Raw genomic sequence first — 26,201 nt, forward strand, 5'->3', positions numbered from 1 at the left:
ATAGTCTGACTGTTACTATACACGTGCCATGAATGTCAGAGGTTCTGAGCAAAAGGTTATGTCTGTTTCTAAGCATCTTAACTTCCAGATCTCATTTTGAGATTTTGGTTCCAAGAAGGATTTGATTCTAAAAGCAGGATTTTTTTCTTGATTATTGTTGATTTTGATGCAAAACCATGCATATCTTTTAAGTATAAAATCTGCTCAGCTGAGCTTTATAAAAACCTTCCAAAATACACTAAGACCAGGAATTTTTGCTGATAGAAATATAAGACTGGAAGGACAACTGTTTGGCAGTGAAATACTTACCTTCCAGGAATTAATAACTGGTAAATATCCTTACCTTTCCACACTTACAGACTTACTTTATAGTTGAGATGGGATGGCAGGAAGAAGCCAAGTCTTTCTATGAACTGTTCATGCCTTCAAAAAAGAAAAGATCTTGTGGTCTTGTGGTAATTCTTTAAAACTAGTAAGATGTTCTACTCAAGAATACAAGCTGAGATTTTCCAAGACGGGAGCCAGAGTGGCAACATGCCTTTACATATATCAACACAAGGAAATGAGCCAATTATAGCAAAACTAACCCAACAGACCTTAGGATTTTTAGACGGAAATCCAGAAGATACTGCCCTTTCTTCCACCTGCTTTGGCCAAACTCACGAGGACAGTAAAGGGCCAAGAAAGTCATCATCCCTGCAAAAGTGTCCGGGAAACCTGGATCTATTGCTGTGGTCATGTTAAGTCTCTTTAATGTCTGTGAGTCTTGCTGTAATTACTTAGTTTCATTCAATCTCTTTGCTGTCTCACTAGGAGTGTCCCCCTTTTCAAAACAGGTAGAACTACTGGTGTATCTGAGGGTTAAAACTACATTTTATGCCATTAGCTAAGTTGCCAGTAAAAGAAACATAAACTCAATGAATGTTACAATTTTCTGTTTCCCTTTCAGTCATGTTGTATGTTCATTCCTGTTATACAGAGCATGGAGTTCCTGTTGAAATTAAATGCACTTTTGTAGTTATGTTATGCCAACCATCCATCTTATGTTAAGGATGAAGTGAGAAAGAAACTTCCCATCCTTCTAATTTTGGAGGCAATCCTTACGAGTTAGGTGGCAAGGTAATGCAAAAAAAAAAACAACCAACCCTGCTTCCCTTCCTATTCTCTGCATAAACAGAAAATTCAAAGCTACCCAAAACCAATCTGCAAGTTTTCAGCATGTACATTCATATGCCAGTTATGGGCATAGAGAAGAGGAAGAAGGCTAAAATTCTTGTAAAGTCAACAGGATCGGAGCATCATCTTCCCAAATTCATCAAATGTAGGTATTTTAAAAATTTCTACTGCTATGGTGCTACTTGCTTCCTTGAATTTCTTATACAGGAACTCCTGAGCTTGAGTCATTTTTTTGAGACCAAAACCAACACTGTACAAATTCATCATTTTCAGACCATGCTTGTAGCTGCCCACCAGCACCTTGCCTTGTAGGATACCAGGGCTTCTGCCAGTGAGAAGGGTCAGCTCCTTATTTCTGCTCCTGGTGGCTCATAGTTTCTTGCCAGACTGAACATTTCTGCCCAGCTTCAAATTTCTAAGGGAAAAAATTTTAAGAAGTTGAAATAAAAGCAAAATAGGATGGGAATATGAAAACAACATTTCTGAGCCCTGCTGAGTTCCAACAGCAACACAAAACTATTCCATTTATATATTTAGCTAAATAAATCCTGGCATCACCACTAGTATGTTTCCTCTCATTGTGGGGTTTTCTTTTGACTTGTGTTGGGACAAATATAAGACGAATGAGAATGAGGGACAGATGTCAGTTCTGTAAGTGCTCGTGGGAACCAGAAAGTCCCTTCATCAGCTGCTTTAGAGTGCTCAAACCTGACCAAGATCGTTCATCTGGACCAGCAGTGCTGACAGAGACCAGCTGATGGACCCCACTTCAACCTTCAGTTCCTCATGCCCGTCCTGAAGCTGGAATCTGAAATAGCAGGATTAATCAACCCCAGTGCTGTTCTTCAGGGAGGCTTGGTCACCAGGGTCCCGTGCCCTTTGGTACTTCTCATCCCTCACCTGAGCACCATCACTGCTGCTGCAGCCAGTGACCTCAGCAAGGCTCTGCTGGCTGATTTTGTGTTGTGGAGAAGGAAAACGCTCCCCACGCCTGCACCATCCCTCTGGGGACGCACAGCTGAGCCCAAAAACTCACCGTGTACCAGCAGCAGCTAGTGTAGCTGCCCTTCTCCTCTCAGACAGGGATTACTGCTGCTCGTTGCTTGTCCTTTCCCCCCTTCTCTCTCCCTCCTGGCTTTTGCATTTCTTCCACCGTGATCCATTAGGTATTTACCGGCAGCAATGTGACTTTTCACACCGGTTCTCTGTGTGCGCTGCCCTGCAGACTGGGCTGGATAAAGCCTCTCCACAGCCCCAGCTGGCTGAACATCTCCCCCCCACCTTCCCCTCCCCTTCACACCAGCCAAGCCAAGGATTCCTCTCTCCCTCCCTCTTTTTCCACCCCTCCCGCCTTCAGTGCAAACCCAAGACGCAGGATCCTGCCGAGGGAAAGTGCTCCTTGAAATCATCACCGCACACCCCGCTACGAAAGTGCAGAGGAGGAGAGAGAAAAAGCCTCGGCAGCCAACCTCCTGCAGCTGAGGGCTTTGCAAGCAATGGCTCCAGGCTCTCAGAGATTCTCTCTCACCTTTCTCCAGAGCATGGGACCTGTCTTCTTCATACTTCAGATCATCTCTGTTCAGGCTGATGGTGAGTCTCCCATTCAGTTTGGGCTGGGTTGCTATGGCTGGAATGAAAGCTGTATGTTGAAATGTGTTATTGCAAAAAACCAAAAAAACAAAGAAGAAAAAAAAAAAAGAACTCCCTCTCCAAAAAAAACCAAAACTCAAACTTTTTTTTTTTTTTTTTTTTTTTTTTTTTTTTTTTTTTTTTTAAGAAGAAGCTAAATACACACAGCAGTTCACCTTAGGAAGCTTCTGATTCAGAGCTTTTTGAGACTTTACAAATATCCTGGGGTTAAATGGAGAAAGGAAATAAGATCCCAGAAGGCTAAGATTATTTTATTACAACAAAATGACAGGATAGTGAACTTTTCCAGAGGAAATAAGAATAACGAAACAAAGCCAGAACATGACCAAGAAGACTCAGCTATATTTTAGGAGACCTCTCCTTATAATTCAAAGTCCCTTTTCTCCAAAGAACTTTCTCATCTCCCCACTTCAGATGTGTCACTTTGTACAGGCAGGTACTTGAGGAAGGGAATCCAAGAAGTGAAAGACTTTGATAACCTCTTCTGTTCAGTGCCACACACATTGAAAATGACTGCTGACCTTTCTGCACGTAAGCTTCATCTGCACTTCACTGCTGTGGGGTGTGATCAAGACATGGATTTGGCTGAAGCACCAGCTACCAGTTAACTGGTGAAATGGCACTTTTTACTTGCTGATGGTGATTCCGAATAGCTGCATCCCTTGAAAGTTTCCAGGAGCTAATGCCCTTTTAATGATTCAGCTTGTGACAATGACGACCAACTTGTCTAAACCAAAACACAACTTACTTTTGAAACAACTATGTCTTTTCCTGAGACAGCAATGCTGAACAGTCACATTTTTCCACTTTCATAGTTGCGATAGATTTATGCTTAATCTCAGGATTTTTTTATTTGGATACCCTAATCCTTTACCATTGATGTTTGCTGCATTATTCCAGAGAACAGAACTTCAACGTTATAGGGTAATAAAAATCTCTTCGTGTTTGTTCTCTCAGTATTTTTCCTGTTTAATTTAAATTTCTTTCAGTTGATGACAAAGTATGGCAAAGGAAAGGGAGAAAATTAATCTTGCCTATGTGTTTCTGCTGCTCTGAGTAAAATGTATAAATGTACACTATTTATACAACAGAACCCTGTCTTGTAAAGTTTAAGAGAGTTACGTTTCATTAAGCATAAAGGAAAAGAAATGTGTCAGACAATTGTGCTATGTTGCAGTAGGCAAAACTGTGATTCTGTTTTTAGGATGTACTCATTCTCTAGCAAAATGCCTTTGAAATGAGAAGAGGAAGAAAAAGCATATCCATGAAAAAGGATTCTTCACAGAACTTAAGGACACAAGGCAGGAATAATAATTTCCCTTGCTAAGAATACTTCACCTGAAGATCCCCTTGTGTTTTCAGGGGCACATTCCAATTTTTATTATTTCCATAAAATTAACTAAACTGACTTCTTGATTCCTAAACAGGCATCTTCTAAAAGAGAAAGCAAAAAAAAAAAAAAGTTGGAGATCATTTTAAGACAGAGGTCATGACGAATTTTAATTGTCATTCAACAGTTTGTCGAATTTACCTCACGTGGTAAAACATTTATAGAATGAAAAGGCAGAGTAGCTGAAGTACTTTACTATAATAATGCTTTACAAGCATTATTATGGTACTGTGGCTTGCAGTTTATTTAAATTCTAAGTAGCATTGTGAAAGATGTGTGAGTCTGCTATTAGCTTGATCTTCAGTGAGTTCTCCTAATATCAATATTCAAGCAAACTACTGTAATGCTGCCCTATAAGCCATCTGTGTTAAAACAGAAGAAAACATTTTATGTCAGATTTAAAATTTGTTCCTATGTATTTAAGAAGATCTAAGAGCATGGAACAGGATTAATACTTTCTTTTATAGCAGATTCTGGCCTGATCCAGTCAGAAACCACCTTCTCGTTTTTTAAGGTGTGGGTGAAATTATAATTGTGCTAGTTTTTAATACAAGTAAATGTCACTTAGGTGCCAATGGACCATTCTGAGTGACACTTACGTGTTTGTGTATTTGTTATTTTTAGTTAAAGGTATCTGACTGTGTTGCAAACTGCTAAAGGGATTTTAAATATATCTCATAAAAAACCTGTGAAATTCAGACAGGCCCCTGTTACAGACAAACCTCTGAAACTGGTTGCAATATATTTCCCTAAGGAAGACTTTAACATTATTGTCTCACACAAAAGTAATGACAGAGAGTAGGCAATAAAACTGATGGCCATTGAAATCTGGTGAAAGTGTAAAACTTCAGAGCTTAATTGATCTCTTTTGACCATTATTTACCATGGCACATATTGCTGTAGCACAAATAGGCTGCAGAAATACCCAGGCAAATGCAGAAATAAAATATAGCTTTGCTTCACTTTGCAGCGTTTTTTCCCCATTCAAATGTGCTTGCTCAAAGCTGTTCAGGTCCAGGTCAGATGGACAGAAGGCTCCCCAAGGGCTTGTTTGTGCTCTGAGGTACCATGGTCTGCCACTGCCAGTGCAGTTACTGGAGAATAATATGTGTTATTGTGGTAGTTCTCAGTTGTACCAATGCAAATTCAGGGGATTTAAATTGTTTTCCATTTGCACTGGAATAGGAGAACAATGATGTGACCTCCTGAATCCTACACAGGAGTTGCCTCCACTTTTTTTTTGCCTCCCTCTTTTGTCTTTTCACAGCTCCTAAAATAGCTACATGTATGAACCATAGTTCTGCAGAGTACTTGCTCTGAGGCAGAGCATGTCATGAGAGGGTGGTGGCGATTCATCTACCATACTGAGACACTCCTGAAATGAAAAATGTGCTGATTTCAAAGCTTTACTAGTTGTGCCAAATTGGAGCTGGTCTGTTGGTTATATTTGGATTATGTGAAGCCCTATTGGTCAGGCCAGTGATCAGCAGTGACCATGCATGGTAACTACAGAGATTGCAAGTGAAAGGATCCAGAGTCCAGGAAGCTGGGCACAAATAGGTGAGGATCTGAGACATCCCTCTAACTAGAAACTGATGACATCCAAAGTAGGAAAATCCCCCTACTAAAGTATTACATTTGGGTTGTTTTGCATCCTTGTTTTTAAGTAAAGGAAGAAAATGTTTTTTTTTTCTCTTCTGCTCTCTCTAGACACTTACATTTCAGTAGCAAGTGTCTACATATTTCATTCTCCTGCCTGTAAAATAACACACATTCTTGCGTGAACAATTCCAACTTCTTGATCCTAAAGTGTCCAGTAAAATGAAAATTCAGGCTCAAGCTGGGTTTAGCTAATGGGGAACTCAAAGGTGACATGTTGATTTTGCTGTTTTTCTGATGATGCAATATTTTTCGAATTGAACAAGACATCATTCACTGTTGTTTCTCGCAGAAATAAACTCCACATTTGTGAACTCTAAGTAGAACTGGTAATTAGCCAAATCTCTGTCTGCAATTGTAGAGTTAGTGGATCTTCCACCTTTACACTTATAATCAAATCACATTGTTACACACATTCCTAGAAATGATAACTAAATTTCTCTCAAAGTATGGAGGTGACCTGCCCTTCCTCTGCTTTTTTTTACCTCAATTCACAATTCTTAACATTCAAGAAAAAATGTATTGGATTCAACATTTGCACGCCTTTCACCAAATTTGTTTTATTGAAATGGATTAGTTATTATTCTTTGAAATGGGAAGTGTCATATTGTGAGATCAGCACACTAGGCATGCCTTTATTTTGTATTATTTTTGAGGCACTTTCTTACTTTAAAGTATATTTGACTCTGCAGTTTTATGTTCTTTCTTCAAGCATAATGCAAATCTTGCTGAAGACATGGAGAAATTTGAACTCATTTCAATGGGCTTTGAGCTGTGCCTATATGCCTCAGAACTTCTTGTTGTATCTGTTACTGCAAAAGAATAAATCAGTCAAACTCTTTCTTGATAGCCAATGGAATTCTGTTAAATCCACTGATCTTCTGTAAAATATGAAGAAACAGCTTTTGGACTGGTTTTAGTTTTGAAGAACTCCTTTTTTGCACTTCCATATATCTGATTGTAGATGTCTCAGGTCTTGAAAGCATTATGAGGGTCAGTTGTTAGAAACTGAGTTTAGTAAAATTTGGAACTGGAAATAAGGTGGAGTAAGAGTAATGAACCATTGGAACAGATTACTGTAAAGTGTGCTGTAAATTCTCTATTACTTGGAGGCATTGAATCATGACTGGATGCATGTTGAAAAGACATGCTCTAGTTCAACCACGAATTTTTGGAGCTGGTGGTGGAAAGGGAAGGGGAAATCTGCAGTCTAGTTAGGCAGGAATTGAACAAGGTGATAAAAATGATTCCTAGAACCCCTGAGATCTATGTGTCTGTGGATATGTTTTCAATCAGAATTCAGTCGGGTACTCTTAAGTAAAAACTAAATTAATCTATATCAAAAAAATAATGAAAACATTATCAATATATCAAAATATAATCAAGAATTAGATAATGGTAGAGACTAGCAATTTATTATAGGCTAGCTATTGAAGAGGGAATCTCTTGTATTTAAAGCATGACTTTTTCATGTGAACTATGAATCCCGCTGACAAATAGCATTTGGAAGAGTGATGTCTTATTATTTATGTCTCATCATTGAAGTGAAAAGCTTTATCACTTGTTTCAAATAGGAATCTAAAAGAGCCTTACTATGTCAAGGATCTTTTTCATTCTGAACCTGCTAAACTCAACATGTTCAGTAAGCGTCCTGAAAAATACTGCTTTGCATGGATTTTTAGCTTGATCTTTAAATCAAAGGGACTTGCTTTGTTTAGAAAAGCTTCAGAACAGTGTGTAGAGTTTTGGTAAAAAACTTTTCCACCTCCTCGGTGGAGGTGGAAGGGCTGTGGGAAACAAATGTTACAGGGCAGAAATGAAATGACAGAGTTGAGAGGGAGCTCAGACACAGTGGCAGCCCAAAGGTACCACAACCAAAGGCATACTACACTCTTCATGTCAACATCCTGTGATCCATGTGATCCATGATCCTTCATCCTGTGTCTTATGGAAATACAGAACAGTCTCATATTTAAAACAGAATGACAACCATGTCTTGATACTGTCTCAGAGATAAGACTGATTTCAACCACCCCAATACAAAAAAATGACTGCTATGTCATCAAGTATGCAAGACAATCCTTTTTAAAGAAACATTTAATTTCAAGTAGGAGTGATAAAAATGTTGCAAATAATTAGCCAGGGCCCTTGGATTCCCTTAGACTGAAAATGATACCACTTTCGAGATTAAAAGTGAGAAAAATGGAACACATCAATATCTTGAGTATGTTAGCCATGACACTGTAAAGTGCAGGATTCAATATTGCAGTTTTTTTTGTTTTAGGAGATTTCTTGTTTTCATGTACTGTTGTGTTTTTCCTGCTATCATGCTAGCATGTCTCCTGTATATTTTTCCTGTCAATGCCCTTCAGTAATGTGACACATCTCAGATATTGAGGATCCAGCTATTTCATTGGTCAAGCATCAGATAAGTGAACCTTGCTCACTGTTATATTTTCTAAATAAGAAATTGGACAAAACCAGAGGGCACACCTTGAAAACTGGGCAGATAGCCACAGAGCGTCTAAAACTTTGAAGAAAATTCACAGGTTGATCTGGTAAACATGTTGGCCTTCTTTACCCACTTCTAACCAAATTCTGGCTAATCAGAATTTCCTATAAAACAGTTCACTGTAACTTCCCAACCAGTAAGTCCTCCCTAGCTCACCTTCTAATTCACTTGTTTATATAATTTGATAATCCCAGATATCTTTTCAAAGGACAAGACTCTATTTTGACAGCATCAAAAATGTATCTCTTCCTTACTGGTAAAATGCCTAAATCGTTAATTAATAATATCCAGATGGAACTCAAAGTTTGATGGTTTTCCTTTCTTTAAAGCTTCTAACTGAAGTATTAGTAGCTAGGAAATAATTGTTATGCCATGTCAAAATAAAATCCATTATTTAAGTCAGCTGTTATGCAAACTTGCCTTATATGTCTTTGACAATACACCTCAATCCTGACAGTCGAATGGTGAAGTGTAGAATGTGGACAAGCTTTTAGCTGGGACAAGGACTGGTAAAGAATTACACTTAATCCTTGTTTTCCTCTGGGAGCAAAAGTTGTTTTGCAACTTAAGAATGGCTGTTCAAAACCATCATCCCTCTGTTTATACTCTCTCCCTAGGTCATGAACACTTCACTGTGTCTGTAGAGGCTTTGTAAGCAGGAGCTTATATTAGTGTCATGTGCATTATTTGGGACATATTGCAAAGAATCCTGATGTTTGTGTACTCAGGGATGTAGAGACTTGCTGCTTTCCCCACTTCGTGTAAAATCCCCTGTTCTAATTACAGTTAATGGTTTTGACTACAGTGGAGTCAAATCCAAAGATGATGCAGTCTAGTTGCTATCACAATGATCTGTCTTTCTGGTTGTATTCCTTGGTCAGCTACTTTAACTGCCTTAGGAAAATCACTCTGGGTACTCTGAATTTCTGTTCCTTCTCATAGCTGCTTGTCCTGCTGATTTGGATTTCCATTTCCCCAAGTCAGGATAACTTCTTGCTGTGCACATGTAGAATTGCCACCAAAGTAGGAATCTTTATTGAGACTCATCTGCCCTTGCTAGCTAACATAAACACAAATGACATGTTTACTTGAGGGAAACTTTACATTTTTTGATGTAAGGACTGTGAGTCTTCTAGTGGGTTTGGTTGTGCACAGGTAAGAACAGAAAGCTGTCAAGGGCAGACCTACCCTGTGTAAGTTCCCTGCTTTTAAGATTAGAATCAGATGTACCAATTTGTTGAAACAACATGTAGTGAGGGTGGCACTTGGTACAGAATCGCGCTGAATCAGTCTGAAGGATTTCTGATACTGGCCAATATCTGCTATGAGTGTGAAGCTGACTATGTAAGGAACCCTGGATATGAGCTGGAAGTCATGCATTCATGTAACCACTACCACTAATCCACTCTAGAAATAAGATATAAATGATAAGGGCTTAAAATTTTTCTTCCTGCAACTGCAAGCAATCTCAGTTTGTACCTTTGAAATCTAGAAAGTACTCTGAGGTCTGTTATCATCAGAAAAAAAGAGAGTTATGGCAACTTAAATGTCAGCCGCAAACAGTCTCATTGTTTATTTCTTTTTCTGGAGCACCCAACTAATATGTTTATTCCACAACTCAGTAACTTCTCAAACTTCATTGCCAAAAACCCAACTGGCCTATTGCCAAAACCTCTAACTTTCACCATTTCAGCTTTCCTGGTATTAGATATATTAAAGTAAAATAAACTGAATTGAAAATAAAAATAACAGAAAAAAATGCTAAGTATGTTCTCATGGTCATTCAAAAAAAAAAAAATTAGAAAGCTTTCCATTAATAAAAAAGTTGTCTGTCTTTCCAAAAAGGCATGATAATGAAGCAGTCTGCATTTATGACAAGATATCATAGAATGACACAATTTTGATTTTATAGAATAAGTGTAAATCTATTTCTGACATGGAAGACAGGGCTGCTATACTGGATCTTAAGCATATGCTTACTTTATAGGTGTGGTTGTTATAGAGAAACTGTAAAATGTTTAGCAGTTGATTCAGGTGTTAGTAGCCTGCAGGAGGTGTTCTTTGTGACTTCTTTGTGACTTCGACTTTACATGTGCATATGAAAGAGTAACAGGCTTTCTCTCTCCAGAGCTTAAATGCAGACCTACAGAGGCAAGACAAGCCTTTCCTCTGAGTTAGGAATGACTAGTCACTTAGGCATTCTTGCTTTTTTGGGGGTGGACAAAATTAAAAGAAAAGCCAACACAAGGATACTTACAGTCTTGATTAAATTAACCTTTCCAAAAAGAAAGACAGGCCATTAAAATAAACTTAGTGAAAGTATGAAGTCTTTATTTGGTGATAATTTGCAATATTTCTGTTGAATATGTATTGAGTGCTTCTATGATAGATGACATGTCCTTTCTTGGTCTTGCAGGGAAAGTGTTTGCACTGAAGTCCAAGAACAACTCTCAGGGTCTGGATTTAGCCAAAGCTGAGAAAGCTTGTGTTGACCTGAGTGCTCGCTTAGCAACTGCAGAAGAGCTGAAGAGGGCTGTTCTGGACTGTTCTTTTGCTGGCTGCACCACAGGGTGGCTCGCCAGCGGCTCTGCTGGGTAAGGACAACAGCATAACACTGTCTGGGAAGTAAGAATGATGCTTGTCAATCAAGTTTTCCACCTTGACTAAGATTTGCTGAAAACCACTGGCCACAATTCAAGCACCATGACATATAGCTAAATTTGCCACTATCCTCCAAGAATTATTTTTTTGCAGCTAATATTGCAGGTGCACAAGTATTTGTCAGTCTCACATTGCGATTCCACACATTTGACCCAATTTCCTCTTTTTGTTTCCTGCTGAATTACATCACCTGTTCCCCTGGCCTACAGTGGGGTGCTGAGCCCTAAGGAGCCTTGCAGGCTGAGGACACGGTGCTGGAGTTGGTGTCAGTGCTCCCACTGCCCCTGGTGTTCTCCAGCCTTCCAGAAGCTCAGCAAACTAAACCTTTCGTGGGTACCACGTGTCTGTCTGAGGTATTGATTCATGGCTGAACAGACCATAGGCATGTTCACAAGGGCACAGATGCACTCAGATATGATAACCCACATGAAGTAGAGAGTGTTGAGAAAGCTCACCAGGGCACTGACATTGTCCCTCAATGTGTTTGAGGTAGCTCGGGTGACTCCACGGGGCCCTATGAGCTTTTCCTTGCACGAAGCATTATTGCCTCTGTAGAGACAAATTTAAAGCAGGAATGTAAATGGAGGTGTTGAGGGAATGTCTGATGTCACTGAAGCTGGGACCATACAGGAATTGCCCAGAAGGAGTATATCAAATCCATTCTCAATGTTCGATGGTGCTAAAGTTTTGTTTCATGAAAAAAAAATGTTTCCAAACTCTAGCATATTATTAGATTTTGTGAAAGTTGCCAGTTTTTTAAGTAAGCATTGCTGTTTCTGTATTTTTAGTAATAAAATGTCCAAAGGACAGAAAATTACTACTATTAATGAAACATTGTATTTAAACCGTTTCAAGGAAAATCAACCATTTTCTCTGATTGTATTTTTTCCTATGTGAAAAAAATAATTTGAAAATTTATTTGCATATTTTATTTTATATATATGTATATTTTTTTTCTTTTTAAGACTTTGGTTTTTAAAAAAATCCAGAAATGTCTCAGGATAAAAGACAGTGATCTAAACCCTAAAAATCTTTTTCCCAAGACAGTTTCTGAGATGTCAAGCAGGCTGATGAGCCAGGAAAACTATATAACTGTAAGAAATCCATGGCAAAGTTGTTGTACGAGATCTTTTGTACAACCTCTGTATTCTGGAAATAAGGAATGATGATGGGTAGGAGAAAAGATCATTGCTTTTTTAATCTAAGCAATAATACTAATTGGTCCAGTGAGATCCTCAATTGCTGTGGGCACTGGAGCTGTGACTATTAATAGATCAGTTGTGGACTGAATATCTTCAGCATCGAAATTGTGCACAGTGATAAAAACACATTGCAAGGATGGGAAGGAAATCAAGACTTTTCATTCATTCCAACTTGCTGTATTCCATTCCTCCAGTAAAGCTGTATTTAGTATGGAAGTCTCTAAACTATTTATCACAAAGGAGCTTGTGAGGTCACATCAGCACACCATTGCTGTGCAGTCACCACATCTGACCTTCACTGGAAAGCTTCACCAGAGAGAAAAGTTCTTCAGAGCTGGAATTTTATACTCTGGGGCTATTTTACCCATGGCTGGGCAAGCACCAGAAAGTATGTTACTTGGTTCGTTGAACTGGATATTTTTGGCCCTGGGGAAAAATAAGAATTGTATGCTGCCTAAAAAGGCTCATCTGTTTTAACTGCAAGGTAATGTAGCTGTGAAGAAAGAACTGAGCAGTCAAGTGCCAAGTGTGCAAATAGGACGAAGTTGTATAAGTTCAACAAGTTCAGTTTCAGTATAGAGAGTTGCAGAGAAATTTAGATGAAAGCATAAAATGATGCCAAAAGGAGTTCAGTGATAATACATGCAGGAGGAACACGCACTCTACTTGAAAATATCTTTACAGAGTTCTGATTTACCTTTGTCAGGCCAGGAAAGATCTGAGGACATTGCTATGGACAGCACAAAGAAAACCTCTGTCAGACTGCAGCTGTAGTTAAAACAGACAAACAAGCAAACATTCAAGCAAACAAAGAAGTTGCTAGAGTGTTTATGGAATGGAATGGAGAATATGAAAAATAGGTCATGTAGGTCTGACATGTAGGTCAGTGTAACAGCCTCCTTTGGAATACTGTATGTATTGTTACTGTATCTTGGGAAAGGTACTAAAAGTGTCTTAAAAAAGGGCTCAAGAATGATCAAATTAATGGAAAATCTATTAATAAGGGTAATAAGGGAGACTTCAATTATTTTACTAAATTAGCTATGTATTTTTAAAAATATACCAATTCAATACTTTGGGCATTTACTTGATAACTGGAAACATAACAGCAGGGATAAAGGATAGCTGGTGTACAGAAAAACCTCTTCACATCAGCTGATATAACCCAGGGAAGGGAAGGCAGACTTCAGAGCGTGCCCACAAGTTAGAGAAGTATGGAAAATTGTTTCTAAAATAAAGGACTCTTTGCTGGGCACACCTTGTGTATTTATCTTGAGGAACATCCACATCTTTGAATGATAGGTCCAAAACTGTTCAAGACTTTGTAAGTTGGATCTAAAACCTTAGAATCCTCCCAGCAGCTGACTGGCATCCAATGCAGATCCCAGAGCTTTAGTAGAATACTCACCCATATCCTCTTGGACTGTGTTCATGAGAAAGGAGATGAATAGGAGGGAGCACGATAACGGAAGTTTCTAATTTCAGGAAGAATGAGGTTTGGTTTATTTTTTTTGTGCAGGGAAGGTATCCCAATCTTTCTCCTGAGGAAAAATGGGTTAGACACTGGCAGTGGAAGTAAACACAAACAAATGTTGTGGTTGAAGCCTCTACAGTGTTGCAGATTTTCTGACATGCTTCAGCCCTCCTTTCATCACTTAGACTTAAAACCAAATAGGAGCTCTAGCAGATATGTAAGGACTTTTCACTGCTAGATCCATTCTCCAGATTTTGTACAAGTCTGTGATTTGTTCACTTCTGATAACTATTTATGGTTTTAGTGAGTCATTACAATCCCACTCCTGATAAATATATCCATCACTGTTGATTATTTTGTCCTTATTATTATTTTTACAGCCAAATCATGGCCTGGGAACCTGTGGGAGTTCTCCTGTTATGGCAGAGGCACGTCACTGAGTCAGTGTGAGCATGTTTATATTGCCTGCTCTCTGGGCTATACATCTTCTATGGGCAAAGAGGAGCATTTAGACTCAAGAGACAGCCCAGTTTGGGTGGCTGTCACATTTCTGGTGACTCTTATGTAAATGCAGGTCATCCGTATTTAAATATGCCCACTTCAGTCCCTGCAAACTGGTCTAGCCCAAGCAGCAGGTCTTGACAAATATGATTCATTTCAACTGATGCAGAATGGAAATTGCTTAAACAAATAGATCCCTGCCAGCAAATCCAAAGGCACAATAAACTGGGTGGTTTTGTGGTTTGAGCAGCCTAAGACAGAACTGCTTTCACAGGAATAAGGGGGTGTTCTTGTCTTGCCGTTGCAGTTGTTCAGGCCAACCCAATTCAGGGTGCAGGGCTCTTCACACAGACAAGTCCCTGGCAGTCCAGGGGCTTGGGAACTTTTTGAGAAAAGCCACTGACAAGTAGGTAGGGATAACTTCTCCCAGCAGGCCAGAAGTAAGCCGTTCACAAGTCAGTCCTGACATGTGTAACTTATAAAGCATTACACATTGTTGCATTTCAGGAAATGAAATGTCGTTAGGCAAGTCTCATTTGTCAGATGAGCCCTAATAGCTATTTATACTAAAAATGACACTCTTATGACTTACTTGCATGTCAGACAAGTGAGTCAGTAAAACCATCAAGTGATCTGCCAGAATATAAATGAATAAAAGGTGGCAGAGTTCTCTGAAAGCCTCTCACTGCTATCTTTTGAATTCAGATGTCACGCTGGAAAACTTTGTATCAAGTCTTCCAGCACTGGGCAGCATGTCCTGTAGGGTCTTGACTTCTTTTCTGGGGTTTTTGAAATGTGGGAAGTGAACATGACACAATTGGTCTTAATATCAACCCTGTGCACAGCATATTAGAAGACAACTATATATTTTAGAAATTGTTAAACATCCTCAACACCTTGTATTAATATCCCCACAGCAAATTTACTCATTTCCAAGTGCTTTCGTAGGATGGAAAAGCTGAAGCTGTTCTATTCCCTCCTGTTCCTTATTTGGCTAAAAGGAAAGGAGCCATGTATCTCTTCTATAACAGCTTTGAAGCTCTGCATAGGATTTTTCTTCTATGACAGACCTCCTACAGGGCTGTCAGCTTGCTCCTTCGTGTGAAATTGCCCTGGGCTGGTTCCTGCCCAGTCCCTGGAGGAGTTATTCCAGAGGGGATAAGTCTGGAGAGAGCAAACAGAGTCTGTTAGAATAAGCTCTGCTCTGAGAGTCAGAAGACAGGGCTTCTTTTCTTGGCTGACCAGAGAACAGATGTTTGCTACTAGGAAAATTACTTTGTCTGTATTTTTCTTTCCTTTGTTAGCTCTTTCGGTTTTGCACTGACTGCTTTTGAATGCTTCTACAGTGTCGAACACAACAGAGCTCTCACTGCAGATGACACCAGTGGGAAATGTAATAATAGGACTCAAACATGGCATTTCACAAGACTACCTACTTCTTTTTCTACCTACTCCATGGGACTTGCCCAGTACCTCACAGTATGGTAATGAAAGCACACTTCCTGGGAAAGAAAAAAAGCAATTTCCAAGGAATGAAATAAAGGGTCAGTTGCTAATCCGTGTCAGTCCTCTCATCTGTATTTGTAAAGGCTTGGCCTTGTGGGTCCTTTGAAATTCATCCAAGTGTACATGCTAAAACAGGCCCACTTGCTCTTTGCAGAGAAGCAGTTCTGGTGATACCTTGCTTTGGCAAGCTCTTGGTTTTATTTCAAGGCTGTGCTATGGTGACTGATGATAATGCATATGAATTTGCTCCCTGACATGTATTTGAAGCAGGTTGAGAAATTCCCTTCAAGAGAAAAATCCAGACGTAACTGACAAGACACTGTCCAATTGAAAATGCCAAAGTTGCTTATGAAACTGTCTGAGGAGGTCTTGGTCTACAAAATGCCTTCATGACACAAACTCTAGTCCCACAGCTCACAGCTTGTGTCACGCTCTCATAGAAGATGACTTTGTCTTCTTGCTGCTTCTTGTTAATCATCCCAGAAAGTCTCATGAAAGTAAAACAAAGTAACTGTGTTTCAGGAATCAGAATTTCTACATAAAGCTCAGTCAAGAAATTTGAATTTAGGAAACGGGCATGGCCAGTTTACTCCAAGGGATGTATACTGACCAATATAGACATGAGCCACTTTCCATCAGCTTTGGGAGGAGAGAAGCAAATCTTTTCTTAGCACGACTTGGGACAACAGCATGGACAAAGTATGACAACTATATTTCTTGTAAAAGGGACAGCCCAATAACTGAATAACATTTTAGAAAATCTACTTTTTGAGGAAAAGTGCTGCACAAAAAATACCCCACGTATTTTTAATGTATTTTCTAGGACAAGCACCCAAACCACCATCTGCTGAAATGTAGCATCACAGTCCTCAAAGCTGCCATTTACTGAGATATGACTTTCACATTTAAATTGTATTTTACTGGAAGGTCTTTTTTAACTAACTCTGAAAGATTTAGCAAAACTTTACCAAGATTAGGAACAAAAGGCATGGGTTTGCTAGTGAAATTAATTAATGGCAGAAGGTTAGAAATCATTCCTAAGACCAAGAAAAATCACAATATTGAACAGGAAAGCAAGCCCGACTTTGGAGATGGAGTAACAGAAATGGGGTGCATTGCAACAGTATTTTATGAAGGCTAATAGGAATTTCTGCCTTAAACCTGCTAGAAAGGCAGAGCAGGAGAAAAAGTTGAGTGTAGTCACAGAACACAGGGCAGCAATGGGCCTGCTGTAAAGTGAAATAACTCACATAAAATTTATGAGAAAAATAAACATGATCATCCTACGAGACATCCAGCAGCTTTTTAAGAGGAGAGAGGCCAGTACTGAAGGGCTTGAATGAGGCACCAGTGAGACATCACCTGCAGTGTTGTACTGTAATTCTTCACATCCAAACTCAGAAGGTCTGGGCTTAGACTAGGATTAGTCAAAAAAAGCACCTCTCTTATCAACAGGTGATTGTTTGTTTATCTGAACAAATTTAGACAGAAGTCAGATATACTTACTCTTTTCAAATGCACGAGAGGGGCTGGGTCCAGGATTTTAACTTGCCAGATAGTTCTAGTGAGGTTGATTCTCTACTTTTCAAAAGAAGTTCACATATTTTGCTTTTTTTTTTTTTTTTTTTTTTTTTGAATCACTGAAGTGCTTTGTTGCATCTGAAAGCCTTTCCTCTGAGAATGGAGCTGCTTTGTAAATTAATAGCATTCACAAAATATTTTTATATACTTTTTAAACTCTTTTGTGACTAATCAGTAACCTCTGTTATGAAAGCCATGGATTAAACTGGAGCCTGTAAAGTGAAATTGAGTAAAATCACCTTTCTAGTGATGCTTGACACATCATTGAGCACCCAACTAGTCCAGTCCAGGAAGCAACACGGTTCTCCTTTACATGCACTAAGAATGCTCAAATTATATGTACCTAGTGATATTAGAGTAAAATGGCTATATAAGATCTTTCATACTAACCTATGGTATGAAAGCCTGCATGAATGGGCCATATTTATTTAATGAACAGAGGCCTTACTATTTCAGTAGTCATATGTACAATTTTAAGCACAAAAGGCTGCATTTTGGTGTATATTTTTAAGAATCTAAAGGATATTGGTTCTGCCTTGGTAAGACCTCCTTTTGACATTTCCAGTGGCAGTACTGCTGTTGGAATGTCTTCATGTCACACTTAGCTGCTGCTTTCTTTGGGTCACATCCAGCCAAAATTAGCCTCTATAGTTCCCAGTCAGTGGACTTTCCAAAGCCCACCTGCACTCCCCTTCATGACTTTTCAGGGAAATTTTCTTCCCTTTGGTAATCATGAACATGTCATTTATATTTTATTCCTCATCAGAGCCAGCTTTGTAATTTGCAGTTTCCCAAAGTACAGAGGGGAAAGACTAAGAATAAAGATCCCCTAGTTTGGGTCCCAGACTATTGTTGGTTTTTTCCTCTTGCCTAATTACTGAAAAACAAACAGTAAAGCTGACCCATGGAAAAAAATATTAGCACAATGTGTTAAAGGTTTATCTCGACTAAGAGAAGTCATGAAGTTTTTAACTTTCTAATTAGGGAAGGTTTCTTGTAGTATGTCATGAACCAGACATTCACAGTGCCTCAGGAAACACATTGTTCTTGATGTTCTTCTGAGCTGAATATATTGCAAGCTCATACTACTATGAATCAATGTCATAAGACCGTTCTGACTCAGTTCAGTGGATTTATTGACTAAGACTAAAAAACCTAAAATCAACTGGCACATAAAGTAGCAACTAGAAAAAATGTCCCACCTACTGTTTTCTGTGCTGAAGGATCATGCTTTGTCATATAAACTCAGCTGTCAAATCCATATGTTTTAACTTGGGCTTACTAAAAATTTTCAAGTATTACAAAATTGGCTTGTAATTTTCTTAGAAAGCAAAGTTATCAGTGGATATTACTATAAACAAAAGTTTATAATTCATATAAAAATACAATATTTTTATTAAAAATACCTATATTATACATACATACATACAATTTATTACATTAACTATAACAGTTCAAACGTATAATTATAATTTATTTATTAATATGTATTATACTATGGCATATTATGGCATATTGTCAAATAAATACTATTCATGACAGCTTTTCTGCCACTTCCATCTTTGAACAGAGGAATTAAAAGAAGCACAAAATATACCAATTACTCATTAATTACATAATACATTAGAAAAAAATTAAGCAGCACAAGAGTAAGCAGAAGGCTTCTGAGAAGTGTCATTCATACCTTGTTGTGCTACATATTAGATGTTCTCCTTGTGTGTGCACAATATCTGCAATATCTGAGCCATGGCACAGAAAAACAATGATCAGACTGGCCGAGCTCTGATCTTCCCTCCAAGACGGGTACAGAAGAAGGACTGCTAATTGTTCTTAGAAGGATGAATCGTGTTGTACAGAAGGAGTTAAGCTGAGGTTCAACACAGTGCAGAACCCCTGGTCTCCTGTTTTCTCTCTTGGGAGGAGAAGATGCATCCTGAAGCAGTTTGTCCTTCCAAGCTGGGTAGTAGTAGACTGAGAAGATTCCCAGTAGTTTGTCAAGCAAACAAAGGAGACATCTTTAGGTACAGTCCAATATTTCATCAGAGAGCAGGAGCTGTTGTCAACACCACCAACCACATCTTTGTCTTACTGGATAATGTGTGGTACTTTCATGGTCTATAGTGATAGTGTTTCTGATTGATTGTTATGCTGAGATTGTGAGCTCATGGCCATGTAAGAGTAATTCTCAGGGATGTTTCAGGCAGATGTGGATCATAGACAATTGTTATGGGCGATATGCTGTCCAAGCTCAGTAGGTTTCTTCTGAGTACATCTGCCTTCATCAGAAATCTCCACAGAATAAAAATGAAATAAAATCTGTTTCTTAACTTCAAGGCACAAAATCAAGCATTACGGTGCTCTGAGCATCAGATGTCATTGTATGCTGAGCAATGAGCTGAAGTTCAATTAATGCATGGAAGTATCCAAAAATAGAATTAAACGTACATGACTACATTCTTTTGAATGGCTGTGTAGGTGGATGCATCCTTTAAAAAGTATAAAGTTTTTGACATTCTCTCAGCCATGATGCATGCCCCAGGGCAATAATTCAAAACAGTCCAGAAACAAACCAGCAACCTCTCAGCAGGGTGCTGGAAAGAGTAGGACAACTGTACAATTTTTTGTCTCTTATTTCAGCATGGCTGTGCTGCTGCTGGAGAAATTTCAAGATATGATGAAGTCTGAATTGGTAGCCATTTTTCAGTCATGAAAACTGTAACAACTGTAAAAGCATCACACTCTACCTTTTGGAGCTATGACAAAAATGTACCTGTATATTTAAGTTCTAATTATAGATTAAAAGCTACCATTTTAGGATTTAGGTGAACCCTCAATAACTCAGAAAACAGACTATTAATGTGTATTTTTAGTCATACCTGAAATCCTACTGACTGCAAAGAGACTATTTCTATGTCATGGGCATTGCAGGTCTGATCAACTCGCTACTGAGAAATGCTGAGCACTCTTAAAGCTCTAGTCATCACAGCAATAACAGCTTACCAAAGGTGTTTAAAGCTTGCAGGGCTGAGTTTGAGGTGGGAAACCACTGTTAGAGAAGAAGGAATGAAAGAGATTAAATAGGGGTTTTTTTTCAGTTTTAGAATCATAGAATCTTTAAGGTATGAAAAGACATCTGAGATAATAGAGTCCAATCATTGACCCAGCATTGTGTCTTGTGTACAAAGCAAGATTTCTTCCATTTCAGAAGGATTGAATTAGGATGCTTGCAGTTTTAAGCAGATAAATTTTAATTTGCAAAAAAATCCAAACTGAATCCTAAGTAGCAGATACATGTAAACACACGTAAAAGATCTTAATTTAAAGCTTTTCTTTATTTATAATGCTGAAACTACATGCGAGGTACACCTTTGTAAGTTTGGTCACAGTGGATAGCAGCTGAGAAAGGTTCTTAAAATGAATTAGGTAATTGACAAAATCTATCAACTACAAACTTGAAATTTATTTTACAATATTTGAAAAAAATTGAGAAAAACAACCACTTTAAATACAGGATATTAGACATGAGCCAGGTGTCCTGTTTTGGCGATTACTTCATTGTACCAAGGATGTGTCACCCACAGATAACTTTGTAGCCTGATGAAGAACTGATAAAGAAATTACAGTGTTTGGGGCAGAAGCAAAATACATAAATATAGAAATTGGAATTAGAAATCAGAAAATTCAAGAATTTCAAAAGTGGCTTGCAAGTATCAGGAATCTTAGTCTTTGACAGAATATAGAAATAGTATGGCCTGATTTTCAGAGACCAGAATTTTATGATGGTAACAATCTTCAAAACTAATTTGTTTTCTTTTTTTGGATTTTCTTTTCTTTTCCCTTTATTTTCTTTTCTTTTCTTATCTTCCTTTTCTTTCTTTTCTTTTCTCTTTTCTTTTTTTTTTCTTTTCTTTTCTTTTATTTTCTTTTCTTTCATTTCTTTTTCTTTTTCTTTTTCTTTTTCTATTTATTTTCTTTTCTTTTCTTTTCCTTTCCTGTTCCGTTCCTTCTTCCTTTCCTTTCTTGCCTTCCTGTCCTTTCCTTTCCTTCTTATCCTTTCCTTCTTTCCTTTCCCTTTCCGTTTTCCTTGCCTTTCCTTTCCTTTCCTTTCCTTTCCTTTTCCTTTTCCTTTTCTTTCCTTTCCTTTCCTTTCCCTTCTCCTTTCCTTCCTTTCCGTTCCTTTCCTTCCTTTCCTTTCCTTTCCTTTCCTTTGCCTTTCCTTTCCGTTCTTTCCTGTCCTTCCTTTCCTTTCCTTCCTTTCCTTTCGACGTTCCTTTTCCTTTCCTTTTTCCTTTCCTTTTCCTTTTCTTTTCCTTTCCGTTCCTTTCCTCCTCCCTTCCCTTACCCTTCCTTCCCTTCTCCTTCCTTTCCCTTCCGTTCGCTTCCCTTCCCTCCCTTCCTTCCCTTCCCTTTCCCGTTCTTCCCCTTCCCTTCCCTTCCCCTTCCTTCCCTTCCCTTTCCTTCCCTTTCCCTTCCCTTCCCTTCCTTCCTTCCCTTCCCTTCTCCGCTTCCCTTCCTCCTTCCCTTCCCTTTCCCTCCCTTCCCTCCCTTCCCTTCCCTTCCCTTCCCTTCCCTTCCCTTCCCTTCCCTTCCCTTCTTTTCTCTTTTCTTAGAGAGAGGAGAGCCTGAAGCCTAAAGTACAAAACTACAGACGAAAAGCACATTTTTTTGCAGTCATATCATTATCTCTCTACTCAGTGTTGCAAGACATAACTGATCCAGATATCTAAGCAACTGAGTAATTATTGGAAAGATTAAGGTTGATGAGTTAATTTTTGAAGGGAGGCATAAGTGTCTCGTTCTCTTAGACCTTGTAAGACCTAGTGGAACAACATGTTAATATTATATACATACAGAACATTTATATTTGATGTTCTGATCCTACCAGTCATCAGAACTCATTTTGGCAGATCAAGTTGCTTTTGTCTAAGTGCTTAATTATTGACTTAGAGGTCTCAGACTTTAAATCCATTAAATTCTGAGAGAACTGGATTTAAAACTTGTGGGGACAGTATTGTTCTTAAAAAGAAACTTTTTGAAAGAGACTTTTTTTCCTAAAAAAAAAAATAAAGTAGAGCTTTCTTTATAAAGGAAACATATTTGGTTTGAAATCATAAAGGGGCTTTCAGTAGGGAATGACATCATGTTGTTTTCCAGAGGAGAAGTGTGGCAGGAACCATTCTGGTGCATATGCGTGACCACCACCATACGGCTCGTTTCATGTTGCTTTTATTTGTTTATATTAAAAGAACATTGAAGTTGCATATTTTAATACTCAAAAGCTAACACATGCCCAAATGAAAATAGTCTGTACAACCATAATTCAGCCTATTTCTGTAAATCAATTGTTATATAGTATGTAAGTGCATGATCAAATACTGGGTTTCCACTCGATCTTTTCCACCCTCAATGAATAGGCATTTTATTTTTATAAATATTATTTATTTTGTCTTATTTTATTCCTCAAATTTAGTGGAGGACTGATGGCACATTAGTTCAACCATTGCACAATACATAATGATAAATTTCCTCTGCTGGAAGGATCTATTTTGCGGAAAGCATTTTTATCTTCCTTCCACTAGAATAGCTGACTGTGCAACACTTCTACAAGCTTGCTATCCACAAAAATATAAACCCACACCATTAATATCCTGTTGCAAAAATTTGGGCTGAAATTACTTTCCCAGCCTTTGTAACCTTTAATGTAACAGTAAAAACCAGTGTTTTCTATGACAAACTCTCTTCCATTTGCTAGTTTTAAGCAGCCAGTACAGCTGAGAGAAGAGATAATTAGTTAACTCTTACTTCATCAGCAGCATCTACAGGGTTGTAAAACCCCATACAGATCTAATACCTTTCTTCAAGCCTATCAGGGGCAACAGGATGGATTAGCTACTGCTGAGTATCAAACCAGAAGAAATGGAGTTTACTCAAAAGTGTGAAATGGCTAATAAAAAAAAAAAAAAAAGAAAAGAAAAAAAGCTATTTTTCCTTCCAAGAACCCAAGCTGAATTTTCTGAGTTTGCCTGTGTTAGCTTTCAAGCAGTAAATATGGAGCCTTAATGGTTCTTTAATGTAAATGCTAATGATTTATAACATTTCAGATCAAATCTTAAGTTTCTTAATTTCTATCCAGGTGCCATCAGTGGGCATATGTATTGCTGAAATGTTAGAGCAAAATACGGCCTTAAAAACTCTGGGTATGGGTCTGATATTTAGAAGTATTACAAATTATAATAAGATAATCATCCTTTATTGCTCCCTATGCATTGAACTAATCTACAGCAAACATTTTTCTAATTGCTTCTATTTCTCCCTTCCCTTTTTCTCACAGCTCTTCCCACACTACTACTTCATGGGCCAATGCTGAAACAGTTAAGGCTAATGCCTGACTACTCTGATAAAAAATCTCCAAATTTCACCTGCATGTGCAACTCCAGAAGATTTCTGATTTTTTTTTTTCTTCTTCTTCTCTATTTTAGGACGATTATATGCAGAAAGACGGGCAGCAAGCAGCAGAGCGTGAAAGCCATTGATGTTAAAATTGAAACCGATCCCTTTGTGAATGACCATTATGATGCTTTTTGTGTAAAGGATGAAGGTCAGCACTGAAATACTTTTGAAATAATGCAGAGTCATCACTGTCTTGCAACATTAAAAGTTTTGCCTTCAATTTTTCTACTGCTGAGAGAGAAAGAGGGAATGTTAAGGGATAAATCTTTGTAGTAATCGCCCACTACAAGAGCCAACTGCTGCAAAGACATTGGTTGCAGCAAATAAATTGTGTTATCTTTTGTCTGTGCTGCAGTTTAGTGAGCTCAAACAGCACTACTGATCTGGCAGAACCCATTTTGGTGCTCACAGAACATACTTTATGGAAAGGTTATATCTGGCACCAATCTAATGGGGATGGCTGAAGCATGTCCCTTACTCAGCACTGTAGCTGAATGTTTCCAGCTGCAACACACCACCCTGTTGTTTATCTATCAATATACAACATTTGTGCGCAGATAACTTCATTGCTTCCATTTTAGTTTAGTTTTGCTTTGGTTTGGGTGTTTTGTTAACAAGTGTAGACCATGCTGCTAGGCATGGTGATATATCCCAGATGATTCTGAATACCAAATTATTACCAAAGTAAGTTGATTCTTTAATTTTTCAATATTTAAATTCCAAAATCCCCAAATAAAGACGAATTCTGAAGGTGAAAAGTAAATTGTTACTGATAGGCAGGGTTGTGTAAAGAAATTTGGGAACCCCTGAAACAGATTGTTGATGTCCGCCGTGAGTTTTGCATCTGATTTCCAAGAAAAGCAAGGGTAAGCTGATGGCATTTACTGAGAAGCAGTAAGTTCACAGCACAGGAGGGGCATTCTGATAAACTATCAGTGGCAGAAGTGTGGATGAAAATATGGTTAAAGCAAAACGTGGCAGAGGCGATGCATATTTGATGTATACTAAATCTTTCTTTTTAGAAGAATGATTTTATCAGAGTTTGACCATCCTCTCAAGTAACCCTTGTGATATCATCTCCAGGCTCCGTGCTGCTGTGAGTGATGCCAACTCTGTCACCCAGTTGCTAATGTGGTCACACAAGTACCTTTGTGCTTTCTCCATGCTGCTCCTCACACATAGGACTAGCTCCCTGTAAACATCTGCAAAACTCTTTCATTGTCTTCCTTCAAATCTCCTTTGTCATCATTCCCCCCCCGCCTCGAGGAAAACCTTGCAGTGAGTTAGGGCAGCTGTGAGATGCTGAAATCATTTCTCTGGCCACTATTGTTCCATTGTGCCCTTGTGCTCCCCTGTCTGTCCCCACCTGCTCCCTCCAAGCTCATGTATAGATGCTGGATCTCGGAAAAGGAGCTGTGTTTACCTTTTGCATTTGGTTACTGCTCACAGGGAAGGGGCAGTCAAGAACATAACCAGACCAAGTTATGCTGGAAAGGAGTACTACATAGGACTCAGAAACTGCATACTTTAAACTCTGGGGAAATCCAGATAATTTGCAAAGAATGTACAAATTATGAAGATTATTTTTTTTTATAAAGGGCAGGGAATTTTCTGATGACAGAACGGGATGATCATGCCAATGCATTCATCATGTAGTCCTTACACACAGAAGCATTTCTGGATGACTCTAAGGTTCTCTTTTCTTTAAATATATAAAAAGATTGGGATGCAGAGCCAATGTTTGAACAGAAAGTTTTAAGTAAAGTTGTGGGGCAGAGCCTGGTTTGTAGCTGGTATGAAAAGAGCAAAGTCCGGAAAGGAAACAGCCTTAACATTACAACAGTAACACACAAGTCAGCACAGAGCTGTTGGCTGATGAAAGAACATCCTCAGGGATGCCACTTCCACTTTTAGCAAATATCCAGTGAGAAGCAGCAAGAGCAAACCCTGCACCACAACCTCACACATAGCATATCTGTTCTGATCTTATGTACACATGGCTAGTAACTACACATCTATGTTTGGATTAATGAGTTGTTTCTTACTTAAAACCTCATGGATATTTTTTTTTAGTCTTAGGAAAGTGGACATCACTTTTAATCTATACATTTGCAATTATAATGAAATAATACATTAGAGTTAATACAAAAGGCAAGTTGTTTTGCCCTGCTTAAAGTGATAAATCCCAGGTTTCTTACACTGAGACCTATATTAATTTCTTCAAACCCTTTCATTTCTTTTATATCCATCTAACTAATAATGAGCAGTTATCAGCTTTCCTTCTTTGTTTGGTTTGACTGAGAAGAGCCAAAGGCTCAGACACACTGGTAGGTTGAAAACAGGCAGAGGGAACAGTCACATCAACCTCTACTTCTGAAACTAAGCTGACAATAATAACTCTTTGCAACTCTACCTTCAGTTCTGAGGACTGGGCAGGAT

The 26,201-nt window shown here is 38.4% G+C and overlaps 1 protein-coding gene across 1 annotated transcript in view; it reads left to right on the plus strand.

Annotated features, from left to right (window-relative positions):
* The first annotated feature begins 2,530 nt into the window (after positions 1-2,530).
* Positions 2,531-26,201, plus strand: part of SUSD5 (sushi domain containing 5) — a 40,831-nt gene continuing 17,160 nt past the window's right edge. Inside the window, exons 1-3 of the mRNA XM_066328058.1 lie at positions 2,531-2,766; positions 10,804-10,981; positions 23,792-23,910. Coding sequence (XP_066184155.1) covers positions 2,673-2,766; positions 10,804-10,981; positions 23,792-23,910 — 391 coding nt within the window. The 5' untranslated portion in view covers positions 2,531-2,672. The remainder of the gene's footprint in view (positions 2,767-10,803; positions 10,982-23,791; positions 23,911-26,201) is intronic.

This window comes from Sylvia atricapilla, chromosome 1 (genome assembly GCF_009819655.1).
Source record: "Sylvia atricapilla isolate bSylAtr1 chromosome 1, bSylAtr1.pri, whole genome shotgun sequence".
NCBI classification, from domain to species: Eukaryota; Metazoa; Chordata; class Aves; order Passeriformes; family Sylviidae; genus Sylvia; species Sylvia atricapilla.